The 22263-nt window shown below is 50.0% G+C and overlaps 1 protein-coding gene across 4 annotated transcripts in view; it reads left to right on the top strand.

Moving 5' to 3' along the window:
- Nucleotides 1-21738, top strand: part of GDPD3 (glycerophosphodiester phosphodiesterase domain containing 3) — a 30726-nt gene extending 8988 nt beyond the window's left edge. For 3 of the 4 annotated variants that reach the window (XM_063935293.1, XM_063935294.1, XM_063935292.1), the window contains exons 4-11: nucleotides 7085-7220; nucleotides 7981-8026; nucleotides 8210-8328; nucleotides 8412-8501; nucleotides 18579-18712; nucleotides 18897-18956; nucleotides 20800-20851; nucleotides 21455-21738. In XM_063935293.1, coding sequence (XP_063791363.1) covers nucleotides 7085-7220; nucleotides 7981-8026; nucleotides 8210-8328; nucleotides 8412-8501; nucleotides 18579-18712; nucleotides 18897-18956; nucleotides 20800-20851; nucleotides 21455-21646 — 829 coding nt within the window. In that variant the 3' untranslated portion in view covers nucleotides 21647-21738. Of the gene's footprint in view, nucleotides 1-6609; nucleotides 6842-7084; nucleotides 7221-7980; nucleotides 8027-8209; nucleotides 8329-8411; nucleotides 8502-18578; nucleotides 18713-18896; nucleotides 18957-20799; nucleotides 20852-21454 lie in introns of those variants that run through there. The other variant, XM_063935295.1, reaches the window with a different exon arrangement.
- The last annotated feature ends 525 nt before the right edge of the window (nucleotides 21739-22263 follow it).

Here is a 22263-nt window from a genome sequence, read left to right as displayed (position 1 = left end):
GTGTGAGGCCTCCTGGGACCTGAGCTATGATGGAGTCTGTGTGTCGCAGTGTGAGGCCTCCTGGGACCTGAGCTGTGGTGGAGCCCGTGTGTCACAGTGTGAGGCCTCCTGATATCTGAGCTATGATGGAGTCTGTGTGTCGCAGTGTGAGGCCTCCTGGGACCTGAGCTGTGGTGGAGCCCGTGTGTCACAGTGTGAGGCCTCCTGATATCTGAGCTGTGATGGAGCCTGTGTGTCGCCTCCTGGGACCTGAGCTGTAATGGAGCCTGTGTGTCGCAGTGTGAGGCCTCCTGGGACCTGAGCTGTGATGGAGTCTGTGTGTCGCAGTGTGAGGCCTCCTGAGATCTGAACTGTGGTGGAGCCTGTGTGTCGCAGTGTGAGGCCTCCTGGAACCTGAGCTGTGATGGAGCCTGTGTGTTGCAGTGTGAGGCCTCCTGAGATCTGAGCTGTGATGGAGCCCGTGTGTCGCAGTGTGAGGCCTCCTGAGATCTGAGCTTTGATGGAGCCTGTGTGTCGCAGTGTGAGGCCTCCTGGGACCTGAGCTGTGATGGAGCCTGTGTGTCGCAGTGTGAGGCCTCCTGGGACCTGAGCTGTGGTGGAGCCCGTGTGTCACAGTGTGAGGCCTCCTGATATCTGAGCTGTGATGGAGCCTGTGTGTCGCAGTGTGAGGCCTCCTGGGACCTGAGCTGTGGTGCAGCCCGTGTGTCACAGTGTGAGGCCTCCTGGGACCTGAGCTGTGGTGGAGCCCGTGTGTCACAGTGTGAGGCCTCCTGATATCTGAACTGTGATGGAGCCTGTGTGTCGCAGTGTGAGGCCTCCTGGGACCTGAGCTGTGGTGCAGCCCGTGTGTCACAGTGTGAGGCCTCCTGGGACCTGAGCTGTGATGGAGCCCGTGTGTCGCAGTGTGAGGCCTCCTGATATCTGAGCTGTGATGGAGCCTGTGTGTCGCAGTGTGAGGCCTCCTGGGACCTGAGCTGTGCTGGAGCCTGTGTGTTGCAGTGTGAGGCCTCCTGGGACCTGAGCTGTAATGGAGTCTGTGTGTTACAGTGTGAGGCCTCCTGATATCTGAGCTGTGATGGAGCCTGTGTGTCGCAGTTTGAGGCCTCCTGGGACCTGAGCTTATAATATGTCCCCAGTATGTAGGACTAAGGGGAATATATGTCAACCTTGCTTATAATATGTCCTTGGGTTACCACCTCATCCCTTTAATTCTGGACACATATTAATTACACAGGTTCTGTGGCTGGCTGACTTCAAGACTCCATTTCACCTGATTTTAATCAGCCACAGAATCTGTGTAATTAATATGTGTCCAGAATTAAAGGGATGAGGTGGTAATCCTAAATTATGCCCCCCCAGTATATATATAACACTAAGGGGAATATATGTCCATCCTGCTTATAAAATGCCCCCCTCCCCCAGTATATAACACTGAGGGGAATATATGACCACCCTGCTTGTAAAATGCCCCCCTCCCCCAGTATATAACACTGAGGGGAATATATGCTCACCCTGCTTGTAAAATGTCCCCCCAGTATATAACACTGAGGGGTATATATGCCACCCTGCTTATAATATGGGGATCCGGTCTCTAGGTCCGACAGTAACTAGGTCGATGGGGTTTCTAGGTCGACAGGGTCTCTAGGTCGACATGTTCTAGGTCGACAGGTCAAAAGGTTGACATGAGTTTTTCACAATTTTTTACACCCATAATATGTTGCCCAGTATATAACACTGAGGGGAATATATGACCACCCTGCTTATAATATGTCCCCAGTATAGAACACTGAGGGGAATATATGACCACCCTGCTTATAATATGTCCCCAGTATATAACTCTGAGGGGAATATATGACCACCCTGCTTATAATATGTCCCTAGTATATAACACTGAGGGGAATATATGACCACCCTGCTTATTATATGTTCCCCAGTGTATAACACTGAGGGGAATATATGACCACCCTGCTTATAATATGTCCCCAGTATAGAACACTGAGGGGAATATATGACCACCCTGCTTATAATATGTCCCCAGTATATAACACTGAGGGGAATATATGACCACCCTACTTATTATATATCCCCCAGTATATAACACTGAGGGGAATATATGACCACCCTACTTATTGTATGTCCCCCAGTATATAACACTGAGGGGAATATATGACCACCCTGCTTATTATATGTCCCCCAGTGTATAACATGAGGGGAATATATGACCATCTTGCTTATAATAACATTTATCTATGGACCCATGATGTGCAGTGTGTGTGACCACAGTTTGGGGTGAACGTCACATTTCCGGGACAGTAGGTAAGGGTGGTATTACTCACGCCCATTGCTTAGAATGAGATGAATTATTAATTTCTCATTCGCCCATTTAGAGAAATAAATTATTATTTGGGTGACTGATTGCAGGAAGTGGCTCTGTACCCGGTGACCTGAGATTCTACCTGTACCAGCAGTGTAAGGTGTACGCTTATGGTTCTACGTCACTTTCCTGTGTTATAGTGGGATCACAGGATCATTTACACTACGTCATATAGTCCGACGTGATCTGTCACTGCACCTGGACTTTACTGACGGCCCCTCACCTAGATAATACATCCTGCCGTCTGTTTTCCCTCGCAGAAGACATAACATTGCGCTATGGGGAAGTAAAACTCTTGCAGAATATATTTTGATTATTGATAAACTAAAGGTAATACTTGGTATCACTAAGTTATCTGTAAGTCGGTAACATAAACCAGAGTGGTGTTCCTCCAGTAAATATATATATATATATATATATATATATATGTGTGTTTTGCTGTTGCGATCAGGTCTGAAGTAGGCCCTACGGCCCAATCCTTGAGAAAGATACGGAATGAATTGGGTGTGGTGTGGTGTGCAGCGGCTTTAATGTATGAGATAACCAGCGTTCACGTAGCCAAGATCACACACGTGAGTACAGAAGTTTCATGCATACATATGTCACTCATGGGAGTTACCTCGCTTCCCACTTAGGAACCCAGGGTGTAGATAATAAAGAGAACTCAATGATACTTGTAGGAAACTTCCTAACCCTCCCCCCCCCCCCCCCTCCCCCGAGGTGAACCGGCTGTCTGGTATATGCCCTGGAGGGTCCGCACATGCCTGCCTGCCCTCACGTCTAGCACCTAGCCCATCTGGATTTCAGGTACTTTTTTCTTTCTCCAATTCTCTAATCTGGACACTGTGGGTCACTGTAGTCTGTGATGCCCTGGAGGCAGGTAAGTGACCGCTGATTATCTCATACAGTAAAGCCACTGCACACCACACCCAGTTCATGTGGTATCTTTATCACTGTGGCTAGGGGCGTAACAATATTGGTGTTGGCCCCATAGCAACATTTGCAATGTCCAAGCGGCCATCCTCACCCCGGGCTCGGAGCGCTCACCTCTCCCTTGGGGGTCTATTCATGAAGCAGTGAAAAGTGTGGAGAAGTGAACCTGTGGAGAAGTTGCCCATGGCAACCAATCAGCTGCTCCGTACAATTGTATAGTATGCAAATTATAAATGTTACTTCAATGCTGATTGGTCGCCGTGGACAACTTCTCCACTGGCTCACATCTCCATACTTTTCACTGCTTCATGAATAGACCCCTTGGTCATGTAGGCAGCAGCTTCACGGAGTTCGGCTGCAGTAGCTGCTGCAGTCAGGGCAATGTAGACACCTCTCGTCAAGTTCCTGTCAAGAGGGGGCTGCCCGGCGCGGCCCGTCTGTGGGGTTGTCAGGAGGGGGCTGCCCAACGCGGCCCATCTGTGGGGTTGTCAGGAGGGGGCTGCCCAGCGCGGCCCATCTGTGGGGTTGTTAGGAGGGGGCTGCCCAGCGCGGCCCATCTGTGGCGTTGTCAGGAGGGGGCTGCCCAGCGCGGCCCATCTGTGGGGTTGTCTGTAGGGGGCTGCCCAGTGCGGCCCATCTGTGGGGTTGTCAGTAGGGGGCTGCCCAGTGCGGCCCATCTGGGGGGTTGTCAGGAGGGGGCTGCCCAGTGCGGTCCATCTGTGGGTTTGTCAGGAGGGGCTGCCTGGCATGGTCCATCTGTGGGGTTGTCAGGAGGGGCTGCCTGGCATGGTCCATCTGTGGGGTTGTTAGGAGTAGGCTGCCCAGCGCGGCCCATCTGTGGGGTTGTCAGGAGGGGCTGCCTGGCTGGCATGGTCCATCTGTGGGGTTGTCAGGAGGGGCTGCCTCCCTGGCATGGTCCATCTGTGGGGTTGTCAGGAGGGGCTGCCTGGCATGGTCCATCTGTGGGGTTGTCAGGAGGGGCTGCCTGGCATGGTCCATCTGTGGGGTTGTTAGGAGTAGGCTGCCCAACGCGGCCCATCTGTGGGGTTGTCAGGAGGGGGCTGCCCAGCGCGGCCCATCTGTGGGGTTGTTAGGAGGGGGCTGCCCAGCGCGGCCCATCTGTGGCGTTGTCAGGAGGGGGCTGCCCAGCGCGGCCCATCTGTGGGGTTGTCTGTAGGGGGCTGCCCAGTGCGGCCCATCTGTGGGGTTGTCAGGAGGGGGCTGCCCAGTGCGGCCCATCTGGGGGGTTGTCAGGAGGGGGCTGCCCAGTGCGGTCCATCTGTGGGTTTGTCAGGAGGGGCTGCCTGGCATGGTCCATCTGTGGGGTTGTCAGGAGGGGCTGCCTGGCATGGTCCATCTGTGGGGTTGTTAGGAGTAGGCTGCCCAGCGCGGCCCATCTGTGGGGTTGTCAGGAGGGGCTGCCTGGCTGGCATGGTCCATCTGTGGGGTTGTCAGGAGGGGCTGCCTGCCTGGCATGGTCCATCTGTGGGGTTGTCAGGAGGGGCTGCCTGGCATGGTCCATCTGTGGGGTTGTCAGGAGGGGCTGCCTGGCATGGTCCATCTGTGGGGTTGTTAGGAGTAGGCTGCCCAGCGCGGCCCATCTGTGGGGTTGTCAGGAGGGGCTGCCTGGCTGGCATGGTCCATCTGTGGGGTTGTCAGGAGGGGCTGCCTGCCTGGCATGGTCCATCTGTGGGGTTGTCAGGAGGGGCTGCCTGCCGTGGTCCATCACTGATGGTGGGAGGAGTGGTGTGCCCAGCATGGCCCATGGTTGGCGATCACTCCCAGCAGACCATGCATGATGCAGAATTATTGGGTGCAGGGCCCCAGGAGTGAGACGGGCCCCATAACAGCCGCACCCCTGCACCTGTTATAGCTATGCCTATGAATGTGACCCCAGGCTTGGGCCATAAGTAATGCACCTTTGCACTTGGTGTGTATATTGTCAGCCTACTGGATAATTGATAAGTAAATACCTGTGTATAACACCATCTTAACCAATATACATTTTCTATGAGTTGGTTTGTGTCTGTAATTTCTGTGGGGTCATTATCCCCCATTTTTATCCATATGGTTTATTAAAAGTTACGTTTTATTACTTGTGAGTAGGTTTGTGACCTCTTTCATACCTTTTTGTGCTACTTACACACCCTGTATCACTCTCTGGGGAGCACCTCCTGATCACAGAATTATGGGGCCTAATTCAGACCTGATTGCTCCTCTGTGAATTTGCAGAGGTTTGCGATCAGATAGTCGCCGCCCAGACGGAGTGAAAATCTGCCCCGTGCAAGTCTACGTACGCCGTGCGAAAATCTCTGCAAACCCCGGCCAGCTGCAAATCCGTTCACAACTCCTTCACCATGGAATGATTTTTTCAGTCTGCGCAGTCTGTGTGTAGCCCAGGACTTACTCCTACAGTGTGAGAGAATCAGGCTGAAAGGAGCCGGAGCTAGGGTTTGTGAGGAAAAACTTTTTCCAAAAACTTTTTGATCATGATTATCTGAAAAAGGGCATTGACAAAAAAAGTTCAAAAAATGTAATGAAATAGTCTATACCAGGGGTGGGCAACAAGCGGCCCTCCAGCTGTTGTAGAACTACACATCCCAGAATGCCATGCAAGTTTTTTACCATGGCCAAATAGTAATACTATAGCAGGGCATGCTGGGATGTGTAGTTCTTCAACAGCTCTATGCTAATGCGTACCTCCCAACATTGGAAGACGTGGAAGAGGGACACATCGGCGCAGCTCAGCCGCGCCCGCCCAAAAAGGGGGCGGGCTTATAGAAAATGGGCGTGGTTCGCAGGAGTGTTTCAGTCGTGAGCCATGCCCCCGTTTTTCGCACTCTATGAGCTGCTGGCATGCTCCCGTCTCTAGGCAGAGCAGCGACTGACAGGAGCCCCCCAACTGAACCCCCAGCTGGGTGTATTACAAGTAGTAATAGGTAATAATAGATTTGATGGCTTCATTAGTTTAAGGGGGACATTTACTAAACAGTAATAAGAGCGGAGAAGTGAGAATATGCTGAAAGTGCGTTTTTCACAGATTTTTGAAAACTTAACATAGCCATACTGTGGAAGCGGCATGAGGTATTTATATAAAATGTTGTATTTTTCTCAGACTACATATATACTCTCCATATACCACATCTGAACAAAATCTCAGCTGATGAGGTAAAATGTTAACAAAAAGTGTGTTGATTTGACACGGAGTGACCCAGCCGGTCCTGTTAATCATTACTGGAAAATATATACAAATCGATCCCACTCAGAACCTAACCGCTTACACACCTTCCTGCCGTGTGTAATTCCTGTGGTGATTTCTTTGCTCCTAAAATGCTACTTTAATGCTGAAGTTTTGTCATAATTATCACCCACCTGGAGCGTGCTATCCTGTAATCCTGGCGTGCTTACTTATACCTATGGAACAAGGGCTTATTGCGTGCTTTTAGTGTAATAAATGGATTAGAGGAATTATCTGGTTCTCTCACTTTCTCCAACATTTGCATCTCCCCAGAACGCTCTGGCCTTTTCCCAGTGGTAAGACCTGTAATTGGTATTGGTGGCTTTTCAGTTGCCTTCTATGGGCCACTGGCTCAAGCCTAGGTTGCCTGCCTCCGCTGTCCTAGTAGGCCGCAACCCTCGATGTTTGGAGAAGCAAAGGCTCAGCGCTAACCACATTTTCCTCCCTCCATCAAAAAGGGAAATGGGGACACAAACCTATCCGCTTTGGGATAAATATTAATAAATATCATGAAGAAATCTCTGCTCTTCTCATTGCAGTGCCATGGCCAACCACACAGACCTCCTGGAGCTGGACTGTCACATCACCAAGGACGGCCAGGTTGTGGTGTCCCATGACGGCAACTTGCTGCGGCAGACGGGGCATAATGTCAACATATGTGACCTCCGGTATGAGGTAATGAAATGACAGCCTGTCGGCTTCCTTCTCTCACACACTGTGCTGCATGTGCGCACCACAAAAGTATACACGCACATTTCTACGCATCGTCACCTTGTATGTACCCTCACTGCTGGAACGGGCGTGGACAAGTGTGGAACACACTTAGCCGACATGTTGCGGACCCGCCGTCATGTGGACAGAACGGCTAATTCTGGAAAGCATATACACTTACCGATCGGCCTCTCGATATGTCTGACCAGACGTCACAACTGGACGGGACTTTGAATATGTCCACCCAGCTGTTACGTCAGTCCTTGCGGCCAGTGTACAGGTGGTCAGCCGGTCACCCATACACACATCTGCAAGATATATATATAGGCCATCGGCGGTGCTGCAGGGCCGACGCAATATGTCTGTGAACAACATCGGTCAACGGCACATTGGGTGTATACACCTGCAGATTCGCTACCGACATATCATCTGTTCGATCGAATGGACGATGTATTGCCCAGTGTGTACCCAGCGTTAGAAGCAGACCAAGCTGCAGGTATGCCTGCTGGCGTAACGACATGCGATAATGATGACGATGACTGTCAGTAGCGCTATATATCACGTGATGTAATACGTGTTTGTAATTGTCTCTGGATTTTATTGCGTTTTATAAAGAAAATACTTTTTTATACAACTCAGGACATTACTCTCTGTTGTCTATATGACACTTCATCACACTATTACGTTGCGTATTTATTTCATATTCCATTTCTCTTTCTTTTAGGAACTTCCCCGATACAAGGAAAGCCTGGAGGTCACCTTCTTCCCAGGTGTGTTGTAGTGGCGGCTCAGCACACAGTGGCACGGGTCACTGGGAGTTGTAGTTCCACCACGTCTCACCGTGTGATCACTAGGTGTAGATGGCCGAAGCCACAATTTCCAATCAGTCACGGTAAATGTAAAACGTTTCTGGAAGTGAATATAGACATTAGGATGTTTCCTGACTTTCATAGGCCACAAGTCGTCAGGCAGTGACCGCCGAATGCCGCTGCTGGAGGAGGTGTTCCAGAGGTACCCACAGAAGCCTATCAATGTAGAAGTTAAGGCCGACGATGACAAGTTAATTAAAAGGGTAAGTGATGAAAATGAGATTGTGGCAGTCAGGTCTCCTCCATGTGACCGCAGCTTGTAACGCTGTCCTGGTGTTTCCTCCAGATATCGGAGCTTGTGAAGAAATATCACCGCACGGACAGGACCATCTGGGCCTGCACGACCGACAGCGTCATGAAGAAATGTCGGAAGGAGGTAACGACGCAGTTGTAAAGTACACACTAGGACGATCCGCCGTCCTGTGTTATGATTAGTAAGTGCATACACACTTACCAGTTGTCGGCTAGATGCCCGAGGTCACGTTTACATATAAATGATATATCAGCCATCGGCTGTGCTGCACGGCCGAGACGATGGGATACATTTACTGAAGATTCTAAAACAGAGAATTGGTGATGTAGCCCATAGCAACCAATCACATGCTGTCTATCATTTCTGTTTTGCCTTTTAGAAAATGATAGACCGCATCTGATTGGTTGCTATGGGCAACATCACCAATTCTCTGTTTTAGAAGCTTTAGTAAATTTACCCCAATGTGTCTGTGAAATACATCGTTCACCGACATATCGTTGGTACATACCCGCCGACGTGCCCTACGGTATATCAGCCATTCAACTGAACGGCCGATATACTGTACCCAGCTTATGAAGTACACTTAATAAAATGACTCTATGCTTAATCTTTTATGTTAATTGTAATATAACTTTACCATGAATCTAGCACTCACACCTCCCTCATCCTCTTCTCTACACCTCCCTCATCCTCTTCTCTACACCTCCCTCATCCTCTTCTCTACACCTCCCTCATCCTCTTCTCTACACCTCCCTCATCCTCTTCTCTACACCTCCCTCATCCTCTTCTCTACACCTCCCTCATCCTCTTCTCTACACCTCCCTCATCCTCTTCTCTACACCTCCCTCATCCTCTTCTCTACACCTCCCTCATCCTCTTCTCTACACCTCCCTCATCCTCTTCTCTACACCTCCCTCATCCTCTTCTCTACACCTCCCTCATTCTCTTCTCTACACCTCCCTCATCCTCTTCTCTACACCTCCCTCATCCTCTTCTCTACACCTCCCTCATCCTCTTCTCTACACCTCCCTCATTCTCTTCTCTACACCTCCCTCATCCTCTTCTCTACACCTCCCTCATCCTCTTCTCTACACCTCCCTCATCCTCTTCTCTACACCTCCCTCATCCTCTTCTCTACACCTCCCTCATCCTCTTCTCTACACCTCCCTCATCCTCTTCTCTACACCTCCCTCATCCTCTTCTCTACACCTCCCTCATCCTCTTCTCTACACCTCCCTCATCCTCTTCTCTACACCTCCCTCATCCTCTTCTCTACACCTCCCTCATCCTCTTCTCTACACCTCCCTCATCCTCTTCTCTACACCTGCCTCATCCTCTTCTCTACACCTCCCTCATCCTCTTCTCCACACCTCCCTCATTCTCTTCTCCACACCTCCCTCATCCTCTTCTCCACACCTCCCTCATCCTCTTCTCTACACCTCCCTCATCCTCTTCTCTACACCTCCCTCATTCTCTTCTCTACACCTCCCTCATCCTCTTCTCTACACCTCCCTCATCCTCTTCTCTACACCTCCCTCATCCTCTTCTCTACACCTCCCTCATCCTCTTCTCTACACCTCCCTCATCCTCTTCTCTACACCTCCCTCATCCTCTTCTCTACACCTCCCTCATTCTCTTCTCTACACCTCCCTCATCCTCTTCTCTACACCTCCCTCATCCTCTTCTCTACACCTCCCTCATCCTCTTCTCTACACCTCCCTCATCCTCTTCTCTACACCTCCCTCATCCTCTTCTCTACACCTCCCTCATCCTCTTCTCTACACCTCCCTCATTCTCTTCTCTACATGTCCCTCATTCTCTTCTCTACACCTCCCTCATTCTCTTCTCTACACCTCCCTCATCCTCTTCTCTACACCTCCCTCATCCTCTTCTCTACACCTCCCTCATCCTCTTCTCTACACCTCCCTCATCCTCTTCTCTACACCTCCCTCATTCTCTTCTCTACATGTCCCTTCATTCTCCTCTCTACACCTCTCATTTCTCTGACGTCCTAGTGGATGCTGGGAACTCCGTAAGGACCATGGGGAATAGCAGGCTGGGCACTCTAGAAAGATTTATGACTACCTGGTGTGCACTGGCTCCTCCCACTATGACCCTCCTCCAAGCCTCAGTTAGATTTTGTGCCCGGCCGAGGTTGGATGCACACTAGGGGCTCTCCTGAGCCTTTAGAAAGAAAGTATAGAAATTAGGTTTTTTATTTTCAGTGAGACCTGCTGGCAACAGGCTCACTGCAGCGAGGGACTAAGGGGAGAAGAAGCGAACTCGCCTGCTTGCAGCCGGATTGGGCTTCTTAGGCTACTGGACACCATTAGCTCCAGAGGGATCGACCGCATGGAACTGGCCTTGGTGTTCGGTCCCGGAGCCGCGCCGCCGTCCCCCTTACAGAGCCAGAAGCAAGAAGAGGTCCGGAAAATCGGCGGCAGAAGACATCAGTCTTCACCAAGGTAGCGCACAGCACTGCAGCTGTGCGCCATTGCTCCTCACACACACTTCACACTCCGGTCACTGAGGGTGCAGGGCGCTTGGGGGGGGCGCCCTGAGAAGCAATAATAACACCTTGGCTGGCAAAAAATACCACAATATATAGCCCCAGAGGCTATATATGTGGAAAATACCACTGCCAGAATATAGGAAAAAGCGGGAGAATAGTCCGCGGAAAAGGGGCGGAGCTATCTCCCTCAGCACACTGGCGCCATTTTCCCTCACAGCTCCGCTGGAAGGAAGCTCCCTGGCTCTCCCCTGCAGTCTACACTACAGAAAAGGGTAAAAAAGAGAGGGGGGGCACTAAATTTAGGCGCAGTATACATTATATAGAAAAAGCAGCTATAGGGGACATAACTCAGTTAGTCCCTGCATTATATAGCGCTCTGGTGTGTGCTGGCATACTCTCACTCTGTCCCCCCAAAGGGCTTTTGTGGGTCCTGTCCTCTGTTGGAGCATTCCCTGTGTGTGTGCGGTGTGTCGGTACGGCTGTGTCGACATGTTTGATGAGGATAATGATGTGGAGATGGAGCAGATGCCTTTAGAAGGGATGTCACCCCCTGCGGGGCAGACACCTGAGTGGTTGAGCTTATGGAAAGTAATGAGTGCACGTATAGACTCCTTACATAAGAAATTTGACGACATGCCAAATGTGGGACAGCCGACTTCTCAGCTCGTGCCTGTCCAGGCGTCTCACAGGTCATCAGGGGCTCTAAAACGCCCGCTACCTCAGACCGCAGACCCAGATGTCGACACTGATACTGACACCAGTGTCGACGACGATGAGTCTAACCTGATGCCCACTAAGGCCATTCACTGCATGATTGAGGCAATGAAAGAGGTGTTACACATTTCTGATATAAATACAGGTACCACTAAAAAGGGTATTATGTTTGGGGAGAAAAAACTACCCGTAGTTTTTCCCCCATCAGATGAATTAAATGAAGTGTGTGAAGAAGCGTGGGCTTTCCCTGATAAAAAATTGGTAATTCCTAAGAAGGTACTAATGGCGTTCCCTTTCCCGCCAGAGGATAGGTCACGTTGGGAAACACCCCCTAAGGTGGATAAAGCGCTCACACGTTTGTCTAAAAAGGTGGCACTACCGTCTCCGGATACGGCCGCCCTCAAGGAACCTGCTGATAGAAAGCAGGAGGCGATCCTGAAGTCTGTGTATACACACACAGGCATTATACTTAGACCAGCTATTGCGTCAGCTTGGATGTGCAGTGCTGCCGCTGCGTGGTCAGATAAACTGTCAGAAAATATTGACACATTAGACAGAGACACAATCCTGCTAACCATAGACCATATCAAAGACTCAGTCTTATATATGAGAGATGCACAGAGGGAAATCTGCCGGCTGGCATCTAAAGTAAGTGCATTGTCCATTTCTGCTAGGAGAGGGTTATGGACTCGCCAGTGGACAGGAGATGCACATTCTAAAAGGCACATGGAAGTTTTGCCATATAAGGGTGAGGAATTATTTCGGGATGGTCTCTCGGACCTAGTTTCCACAGCAACGTCTGGGAAGTCAGCATTTTTACCCCATGTCCCCTCACAGCCTAAGAAGGCGCCGTTTTATCAGGTTCAGTCCTTTCGGACCCAGAAAAACAAGCGTGGAAAAGGCGGGTCTTTTCTGTCCAGAGGCAGAGGTAGGGGAAAAAGGCTGCAACAAACAGCAGGTTCCCAGGAGCAAAAGTCCTCCCCCGCTTCTTCTTCCAAGTCCGCCGCATGACGGTGGGGCTCCACAGGCGGAGCCAGGTACGGTGGGGGGCCGCCTCAAGAATTTCAGCGATCAGTGGGCTCGCTCACAGGTGGATCCCTGAATCCTTCAAATAGTATCTCAGGGGTACAAACTGGAATTCGAGGCGTCTCCACCCCACCGGTTCCTAAAATCTGCCTTGCCGATTGCTCCCTCAGACAGGGAGGCGGTGCTAGCGGCAATTCACAAGCTGTATTCCCAGCAGGTGATAATCAAGGTACCCCTACTTCAACAAGGCCGGGGTTACTATTCCACACTATTTGTGGTGCCGAAACCGGACGGTTCGGTGAGACCCATTTTAAATTTGAAATCCTTGAACACATACATAAAAAAATTCAAGTTCAAGATGGAATCGCTCAGGGCGGTTATTGCAAGCCTGGACGAGGGGGATTACATGGTATCCCTGGACATCAAGGATGCTTACTTGCATGTCCCCATTTACCATCCTCACCAGGAGTACCTCAGATTTGTGGTACAGGATTGCCATTACCAATTCCAGACGCTGCCGTTTGGACTGTCCACGGCACCGAGGGTATTTACCAAGGTTATGGCGGAAATGATGATACTCCTTCGAAAAAAGGGAGTTTTAATTATCCCGTACTTGGACGATCTCCTAATAAAGGCGAGGTCCAAGGAACAGTTGTTGGTGGGAGTAGCACTATCTCAGGAAGTGCTGCACCAGCACGGCTGGATTCTGAATATCCCAAAGTCACAGCTGGTTCCGACGACACGGCTACTGTTCCTGGGTATGATTCTGGATACAGTCCAGAAAAAAGTGTTTCTCCCGGAGGAGAAAGCCAGGGAGTTGTCATCTCTAGTCAGAGACCTCCTGAAACCAAAACAGGTATCAGTGCATCACTGCACGCGGGTCCTGGGAAAGATGGTAGCTTCTTACGAAGCAATTCCCTTCGGCAGGTTCCATGCCAGAATCTTTCAGTGGGACCTGTTGGACCAATGGTCCGGATCGCATCTTCAGATGCATCGCTTAATAACCCTGTCTCCAAGAACCAGGGTGTCTCTACTGTGGTGGCTGCAGAGTGCCCATCTTCTAGAGGGCCGCAGGTTCGGCATACAGGACTGGGTCCTGGTGACCACGGATGCCAGCCTTCGAGGCTGGGGGGCAGTCACACAGAGAAGAAACTTCCAAGGACTATGGTCGAGTCAGGAGACTTCCCTTCACATAAATATTCTGGAACTAATGGCCATTTACAATGCCCTAAGTCAAGCAAAATCCCTGCTCCTACACCAGCCGGTGCTGATCCAGTCAGACAACATCACGGCAGTCGCCCATGTAAATCGACAGGGAGGCACAAGAAGCAGGATGGCGATGGCAGAAGCCACAAGAATTCTCCGATGGGCGGAGAATCATGTTCTAGCACTGTCAGCAGTGTTCATTCCGGGAGTGGACAACTGGGAAGCAGACTTCCTCAGCAGACACGACCTCCACCCAGGAGAGTGGGGACTTCATCCAGAAGTCTTCCAGATGCTGGTAAACCGTTGGGAAAAACCACAGGTGGACATGATGGCGTCCCGCCTCAACAAAAAGTTAAAAAGATATTGCGCCAGGTCAAGGGACCCTCAGGCGATAGCTGTGGACGCTCTAGTGACACCGTGGGTGTACCAGTCGGTTTATGTGTTCCCTCCTCTGCCTCTCATACCAAAGGTATTGAGAATAATAAGAAAGCGAGGAGTAAACACAATTCTCGTGGTTCCGGATTGGCCAAGACGAGCGTGGTACCCGGAACTTCAAGAGATGCTCTCAGAGGACCCGTGGCCTCTACCGCTTAGACAGGGCCTGCTACAGCAGGGGCCCTGTCTGTTCCAAGACTTACCGCGGCTGCGTTTGACGGCATGGCGGTTGAACGCTGGATCCTGAAGGAAAAGGGTATTCCGGAAGAAGTAATTCCTACGCTTATTAAAGCCAGGAAAGATGTTACGGCAAAGCATTATCACCGCATATGGCGGAAATATGTTGCATGGTGCGAGGCAAAAAAGGCCCCAACAGAGGAATTTCAGCTGGGTCGATTTCTACATTTCCTGCAAGCAGGAGTAAATATGGGCCTAAAACTAGGCTCCATTAAAGTACAGATCTCGGCTCTGTCGATTTTCTTTCAAAAAGAACTAGCTTCAGTACCTGAAGTTCAGACATTTGTGAAAGGAGTGCTGCATATTCAGCCCCCGTTTGTGCCTCCTGTGGCACCTTGGGATCTCAACGTGGTGTTGAGTTTCTTAAAATCACATTGGTTTGAGCCACTAAAAACCGTGGATCTAAAATATCTCACGTGGAAAGTGGTCATGTTATTGGCCTTGGCTTCAGCCAGGCGAGTGTCAGAATTGGCGGCTTTATCATGTAAAAGCCCTTATCTGATTTTCCATATGGATAGGGCAGAATTGAGGACTCATCCCCAGTTTCTCCCTAAGGTGGTGTCAGCGTTTCACCTGAACCAGCCTATTGTGGTGCCTGCGGCTACTAGGGATTTGGAGGACTCCAAGTTGCTAGACGTTGTCAGGGCCCTGAAAATATATGTTTCCAGGACGGCTGGAGTCAGAAAATCTGACTCGCTGTTTATCCTGTATGCACCCAACAAGCTGGGTGCTCCTGCTTCTAAGCAGACTATTGCTCGCTGGATTTGTAGTACAATTCAGCTTGCACATTCTGTGGCAGGCCTGCCACAGCCAAAATCTGTAAATGCCCATTCCACAAGGAAGGTGGGCTCATCTTGGGCGGCTGCCCGAGGGGTCTCGGCTTTACAACTTTGCCGAGCAGCTACTTGGTCAGGGGCAAACACGTTTGCAAAATTCTACAAATTTGATACCCTGGCTGAGGAGGACCTAGAGTTCTCTCATTCGGTGCTGCAGAGTCATCCGCACTCTCCCGCCCGTTTGGGAGCTTTGGTATAATCCCCATGGTCCTTACGGAGTTCCCAGCATCCACTAGGACGTCAGAGAAAATAAGAATTTACTCACCGGTAATTCTATTTCTCGTAGTCCGTAGTGGATGCTGGGCGCCCATCCCAAGTGCGGATTGTCTGCAATACTTGTAAATAGTTATTGCTAACTAAAGGGTTATTGTTGAGCCATCTGTTGAGAGGCTCAGTTGTTTTCATACTGTCAAACTGGATATAGTATCACGAGTTGTACGGTGTGATTGGTGTGGCTGGTATGAGTCTTACCCGGGATTCAAAATCCTTCCTTATTATGTCAGCTCGTCCGGGCACAGTGTCCTAACTGAGGCTTGGAGGAGGGTCATAGTGGGAGGAGCCAGTGCACACCAGGTAGTCATAAATCTTTCTAGAGTGCCCAGCCTCCTTCGGAGCCCGCTATTCCCCATGGTCCTTACGGAGTTCCCAGCATCCACTACGGACTACGAGAAATAGAATTACCGGTGAGTAAATTCTTATTTTTTTTCTCTACACGTCCCTCATTCTCCTCTCTACACCTCCCTCATCCTCCTCACTACACCTCCTTCATTCTCCTCCCTATAACTCTCTCATCCTCTTCTCTACACCTCCTTCATTTTCCTCTCTACAACTCACTAATTCTCTTCTCTAAACCTCCCTCATTCTCCTCCCTACAACTCACTCATTCTCCTCCCTCATCCTCCTCTCTACACCTCCTTCATTCTTCTCACTACAACTCACCCATCCTCCTTCCTAAACCTCACTTATTCTCCTCTCTACACCTCCCTCATTCTCTTCTCTGCACCTTACTCATCCTCCTCTCTGCACCTCCCTCATTCTCCTCTCTACACCTCTTTCATTCTCCTCTCTGCACCTTCCTCATTATTTTCTCTGCACCACCCTCATCCTCCTCTCTGCACCTTCCTCATTTTTTGCTCCTCCCTCATCCTCCTCTCTACACCTTCCTCATTTTTTGCTCCTCCCTCATCCTCCTCTCTACACCTTCCTCATTCTTTTCTCTGCTCCTCCCTCATCCTCCTCTCTGCACCTTCCTCATTCTGTTCTCTGCTCCTCCCTCATCCTCCTCTCTGCACCTTCCTCATTCTTTTCTCTGCTCCTCCCTCATCCTCCTCTCTGCACCTTCCTCATTCTTTTCTCTGCACCACCCTCATCCTCCTCTCTGCACCTTCCTCATTCTCCTCTCTACACCTCCCTCATTCTCCTCTCTGCAACAACTTCAACCTACTGTCTACATCTCCTTCATTCTGCTCTCTACACCTCCCTCAACCTTCTGTCTACACCTCCCTCATTCTCCTCTCTGCACCTTATTCATTTTCCTCTCTACACCTCCCTCATTCTCCTCTCTGCACCTTCCTCATTCTCTTCTCTGCACCTTCCTCATTCTCTTCTCTGCACCTCCCTCATCCTCCTCTCTGTACTTTCCTCATTCTCTTCTCTGCACCTCCCTCATCCTCCTCTCTGTACCTTCCTCATTCTCTTCTCTGCACCTCCCTCATCCTCCTCTCTGCACCTCCCTCATCCTCTACTCTGCTCCTCCCTCATCCTCTTCTCTACACCTCCCTCATCCTCTACTCTGCTCCTCCCTCATCCTCCTCTCTGCACCTTCCTCATTCTTTTCTCTGCACCACCCTCATCCTCCTCTCTGCACCTCCCTCATCCTCTACTCTACTCCTCCCTCATCCTCCTCTCTGCACCTTCCTCATCCTCCTCTCTGCTCCTCCCTCATCCTCCTCTCTGCACCTTCCTCATTCTTTTCTCTGCTCCTCCCTCATCCTCCTCTCTGCACCTTCCTCATTCTCCTCTCTACACCTCCCTCATTCTCCTCTCTGCAACAACTTCAACCTACTGTCTACATCTCCTTCATTCTGCTCTCTACACCTCCCTCAACCTTCTGTCTACACCTCCCTCATTCTCCTCTCTGCACCTTATTCATTTTCTTCTCTACACCTCCCTCATTCTCTTCTCTGCACCTTCCTCATTCTCTTCTCTGCACCTCCCTCATCCTCCTCTCTGTACTTTCCTCATTCTCTTCTCTGCACCTCCCTCATCCTCCTCTCTGTACCTTCCTCATTCTCTTCTCTGCACCTCCCTCATCCTCCTCTCTGCACCTCCCTCATCCTCCTCTCTTCACCTCCCTCATCCTCCTCTCTGCATCTTTCTCACTCTCCTCTCTACACCTCCCCTATTCTCCTCTCTACACCTCCCCCATTCTCCTCTCTACACCTCCCCCATTCTCTTCTCTACACCTCCCTCATTCTCTTCTCTGCACCTCCCTCATCCTCCTCTCTGTACCTTCCTCATTCTCTTCTCTGCACCTCCCTCATCCTCCTCTCTGCACCTCCCTCATCCTCCTCTCTTCACCTCCCTCGTCCTCCTCTCTGCATCTTTCTCACTCTCCTCTCTACACCTCCCCCATTCTCTTCTCTACACCTCCCCCATTCTCCTCTCTACACCTCCCCCATTCTCCTCTCTACACCTCCCTCATTCTCCTCTCTACACCTCCCCCATTCTCCTCTCTACACCTCCCCCATTCTCCTCTCTACACCTCCCCCATTCTCCTCTCTACACCTACCTCATTCTCTTCTCTACACCTACCTCATTCTCTTCTCTACACCTCCCTCATTCTCTTCTCTACACCTCCCTCATTCTCCTCTCTACACCTACCTCAATCTTCTGTCTACACCTCCTTCATTCTCCTCTCTACACCTCCCTCAACCTATTGTGTACACCTCCTTCATTCTCCTCTCTGCACCTCATTAATTTTCCTCTCTACACCTACCTCAACCTTCTGTCTACACCTCCTTCATTCTCCTCTCTACACCTCCCTCAACCGATTGTGTACACCTTTCTCATTCTGCTGTCTGCACCTCCATCATTCCCCTTTCTGTACCTCTTTCATTCTCCTCTCTACACCTCCCTCGTTCTCCTCTCTTCACCTCCCTCATTCTCCTCTCGTCACCTCCCTCATTCTCCTCTCTACACCTTGCTGATGGTACTCTCTGTATTGTACACCAGAACCCAGACATGCCAGTGATGTTCACACCCCGCCGGGGAATCCTCCTTCTCCTCCTCTACTACTCTGGGTTACTTCCCTTCGTCCCTCTGAGCGAGTCTGTGGTTGAAACTTACATGCCATCTATTATAAACAGGTCAGTCTCTTCCTACACACAGGTAACCCATTGTAACGAGGTGCTCCTTGTATTCTATAACATACACAGGTAAGTGTCTGCTTTATATAGAGGTCAGTTTCTGTTGTGTAGTGCATACAAGAGTAACGCGTGTCCGTGGTGTTTGTGTAAAGTCACAGAAGTAACAATATTGGTCTTATTTCAGGACATATTTCCCACACAACTCACTGATGAGGAACCGCTTCCTGGTCTACCTGCAGGACAAGTGAGTGCAGACAAGGCAATGACAGTAACGCAACCTGCATATTCTTTATGTAATTACCCAATTTCTAGGCCCAAAGAGTCACCACCCTGACTGCAACATCACAGTTTGTAGCCATCTATCTGTACCTGTAGTTGAGTAGTATTTGTATACAGGACAATCTTGTGTGTGACGTCACTGAGACATGAATATTCCTGGGAATGTGACCTATCCTCTCACCTGGAATCAGTGACGTCACTGAGACATGAATATTCCCGGGAATGAGGCCTATCCTCTCACCTGGAACCAGTGACGTCACTGAGACATGAATATTCCTGGGAATGAGGCCTATCCTCTCACCTGGAACCAGTGACGTCACTGAGACATGAATATTCCCGGGAATGAGGCCTATCCTCTCACCTGGAACCAGTGACATCACTGAGACATGAATATTCCCGGTAATGAGGCCTATCCTCTCACCTGGAACCAGTGACGTCACTGAGACATGTATATTCCTGGGAATGAGGCCTATCCTCTCACCTGGAACCAGTGACGTCACTGAGACATGAATATTCCTGGGAATGAGGCCTATCCTCTCACCTGGAACCAGTGACGTCACTGAGATGTGAATATTCCCAGGAATGCGGACTATCATCGCACTTGGAACCAGTGACGTCACTGAGACATGAATATTCCAGGGAATGAGGCCTATCCTCTCACCTGGAACCACTGACGTCACTGAGACATGAATATTCCCGGGAATGAGGCCTATCCTCTCACCTGGAACCAGTGACGTCACTGATACATGAATATTCCCGGGAATGAGGCCTATCCTCTCACCTGGAACCAGTGACGTCACTGAGACATGAACATTCCCGGGAATGAGGCCTATCCTCTCACCTGGAACCAGTGACGTCACTGAGACATGTATATTCCCGGGAATGAGGCCTATCCTCTCACCTGGAACCAGTGACGTCACTGAGACGTGAATATTCCTAGGAATGCGGCCTATCATCGCACTTAGAACCAGTGATGTCACTGAGATGTGAATATTCCCAGGAATGCGGACTATCATCGCACTTGGAATCAGTAACGTCACTGAGACATGAATATTCCCGGGAATGCGGCCTATCATCGCACTTAGAACCAGTGATGTCACTGAGATGTGAATATTCCCAGGAATGCGGACTATCATCGCACTTGGAATCAGTAACGTCACTGAGACATGAATATTCCCGGGAATGCGGACTATTATCGCACTTAGAACCAGTGATGTCACTGAAATGTGAATATTCCCGAGAATGAGGCCTATCCTCTCACCTGGAACCAGTGACGTCACTGAGATGTGAATATTCCCAGGAATGCGGACTATCATCGCACTTGGAATCAGTAACGTCACTGAGACATGAATATTCCCAGGAATGCGGACTATCATCGCACTTGGAATCAGTGACGTCACTGAGACATGAATATTCCCGGGAATGCGGACTATCATCGCACTTAGAACCAGTGATGTCACTGAAATGTGAATATTCCCGAGAATGAGGCCTATCCTCTCACTTGGAACCAGTGACGTCACTGAGACATGAATATTCCTGGAAATGAGGCCTATCCTCTCACCTGGAACGAGTGACGTCACTGAGACGTGAATATTCTTTGGATTGAGGCCTAGCCCCTCACTTGGAACCAGTGACGTTACTGAGATGTGGATATTCCTGTTTTATTTAGCAAAAGAGCTGAATGAAGTATATTATATCACAGTATAACAGACCACTGGGCATTACATGAGAAGTATGTTGCTGTATATATAGCTGTACCCCTGAGCTATATGTAATAATTATAATGACTATGTTTATTTCTATCCCAGGCTAATGATGAGGAAGAGTCTGTTTGAGCATCTTGAAGCCAGAGGGATCCAGGTAACTAGATGTGTCTGTGTGGGCTTAGTGATAAATCAGGGAGGCTCAGTGACAGGGTGTGTGCAAGAACACAGTGACACAGTCAGAGTGTGTTATGTGATACTATGGGGCAGTCAGGCTGTGTGTATGTCATACACTGCGGTAGTCAGGCTGTGCGTATGTCATACACTGCGGTAGTCAGGCTGTGTGTATGTCATACACTACGGTAGTCAGGCTGTGTGTATGTCATACACTGCGGTAGTCAGGCTGTGTGTATGTCATACACTGCGGTAGTCAGGCTGTGTGTATGTCATACACTGCGGCAGTCAGGCTGTGTGTATGTCATACACTGCGTTAGTCAGGCTGTGTGTATGTCATAAACTACAGCAGTCAGGCTGTGTGTATGTCATACACTGCGGTAGTCAGGCTGTGTATATGTCATACACTGCAGTAGTCAGGCTGTGTGTATGTGATACACTGCGGTAGTCAGTAGTCAGGCTGTGTGTATGTGATACACTGCGGTAGTCAGGCTGTGTGTTTGATACTATGGAGCAGTCGTGGAATGTATTCTGGCTAGAATCTCTGTGTTGGTGCACTGAAAGGACTTGTGTTGTGCCTCTACAGGTGTACCTCTGGGTACTGAACCAGGACTCGGACTACCAGAGGGCCTACGACTGTGGAGCCACAGGCATTATGACAGATTACCCCTCAAAGCTACACGCCTTCCTGCGGCGACATGATGGGGTGCAGAGAGCTCGGGGCGCAGAGCCACAGGAAGCTGCGGCTGAAGAAGAGCAGCAAAGGTGTCAATACTGAATATGAAGACCTCAAATGATGGCGCCGCCCGTGTTATGTACATAAGAATACTGTGAATTACAAAAAATTTAAATAAATTGCATATAATTTTACAGTAATTACACAATTCTTCCACTGTGTGAGCCTGAAGTGGCATCCTGATCACCTGCCTGTCAGGACAGAGCCAACCTGGTAGAACCCCACATGTGGACACTAAACAACACGGCCTCAGGCAAGTTTCACAGGTTCCCGGATCTGGGCATGGTGGGATCATGTGTTCTGCAACGTTCTGCGGGTCGGTTCATGCTGCACATTCTGTGTCTCTTCTTCAGGAGAGTGATCTGCCTCCTCCTCATACTACCGCCTGCTATTCCCACTCCATCCCATCTCTACTGCAGCATTCTAATCCATTTCTTCTCCAGCACTCCAAACCATTTCTGCTGGAACACTCATACATATTTGCTGGGACGCTCTGTTTTACCTCTGCTGCAGCACTCTAGTCTGTCTCCACTGCGGCACTCTAGTCTGTCTCCACTGCGGCACTCTAGTCTGTCTCCACTGCGGCACTCTAGTCTGTCTCCACTGCGGCACTCTAGTCTGTCTCCACTGCGGCACTCTAGTCTGTCTCCACTGCGGCA

This window comes from Pseudophryne corroboree, chromosome 7 (genome assembly GCF_028390025.1).
Source record: "Pseudophryne corroboree isolate aPseCor3 chromosome 7, aPseCor3.hap2, whole genome shotgun sequence".
NCBI classification, from domain to species: Eukaryota; Metazoa; Chordata; class Amphibia; order Anura; family Myobatrachidae; genus Pseudophryne; species Pseudophryne corroboree.
This window is presented reverse-complemented; position numbering and strand designations above follow the sequence as displayed.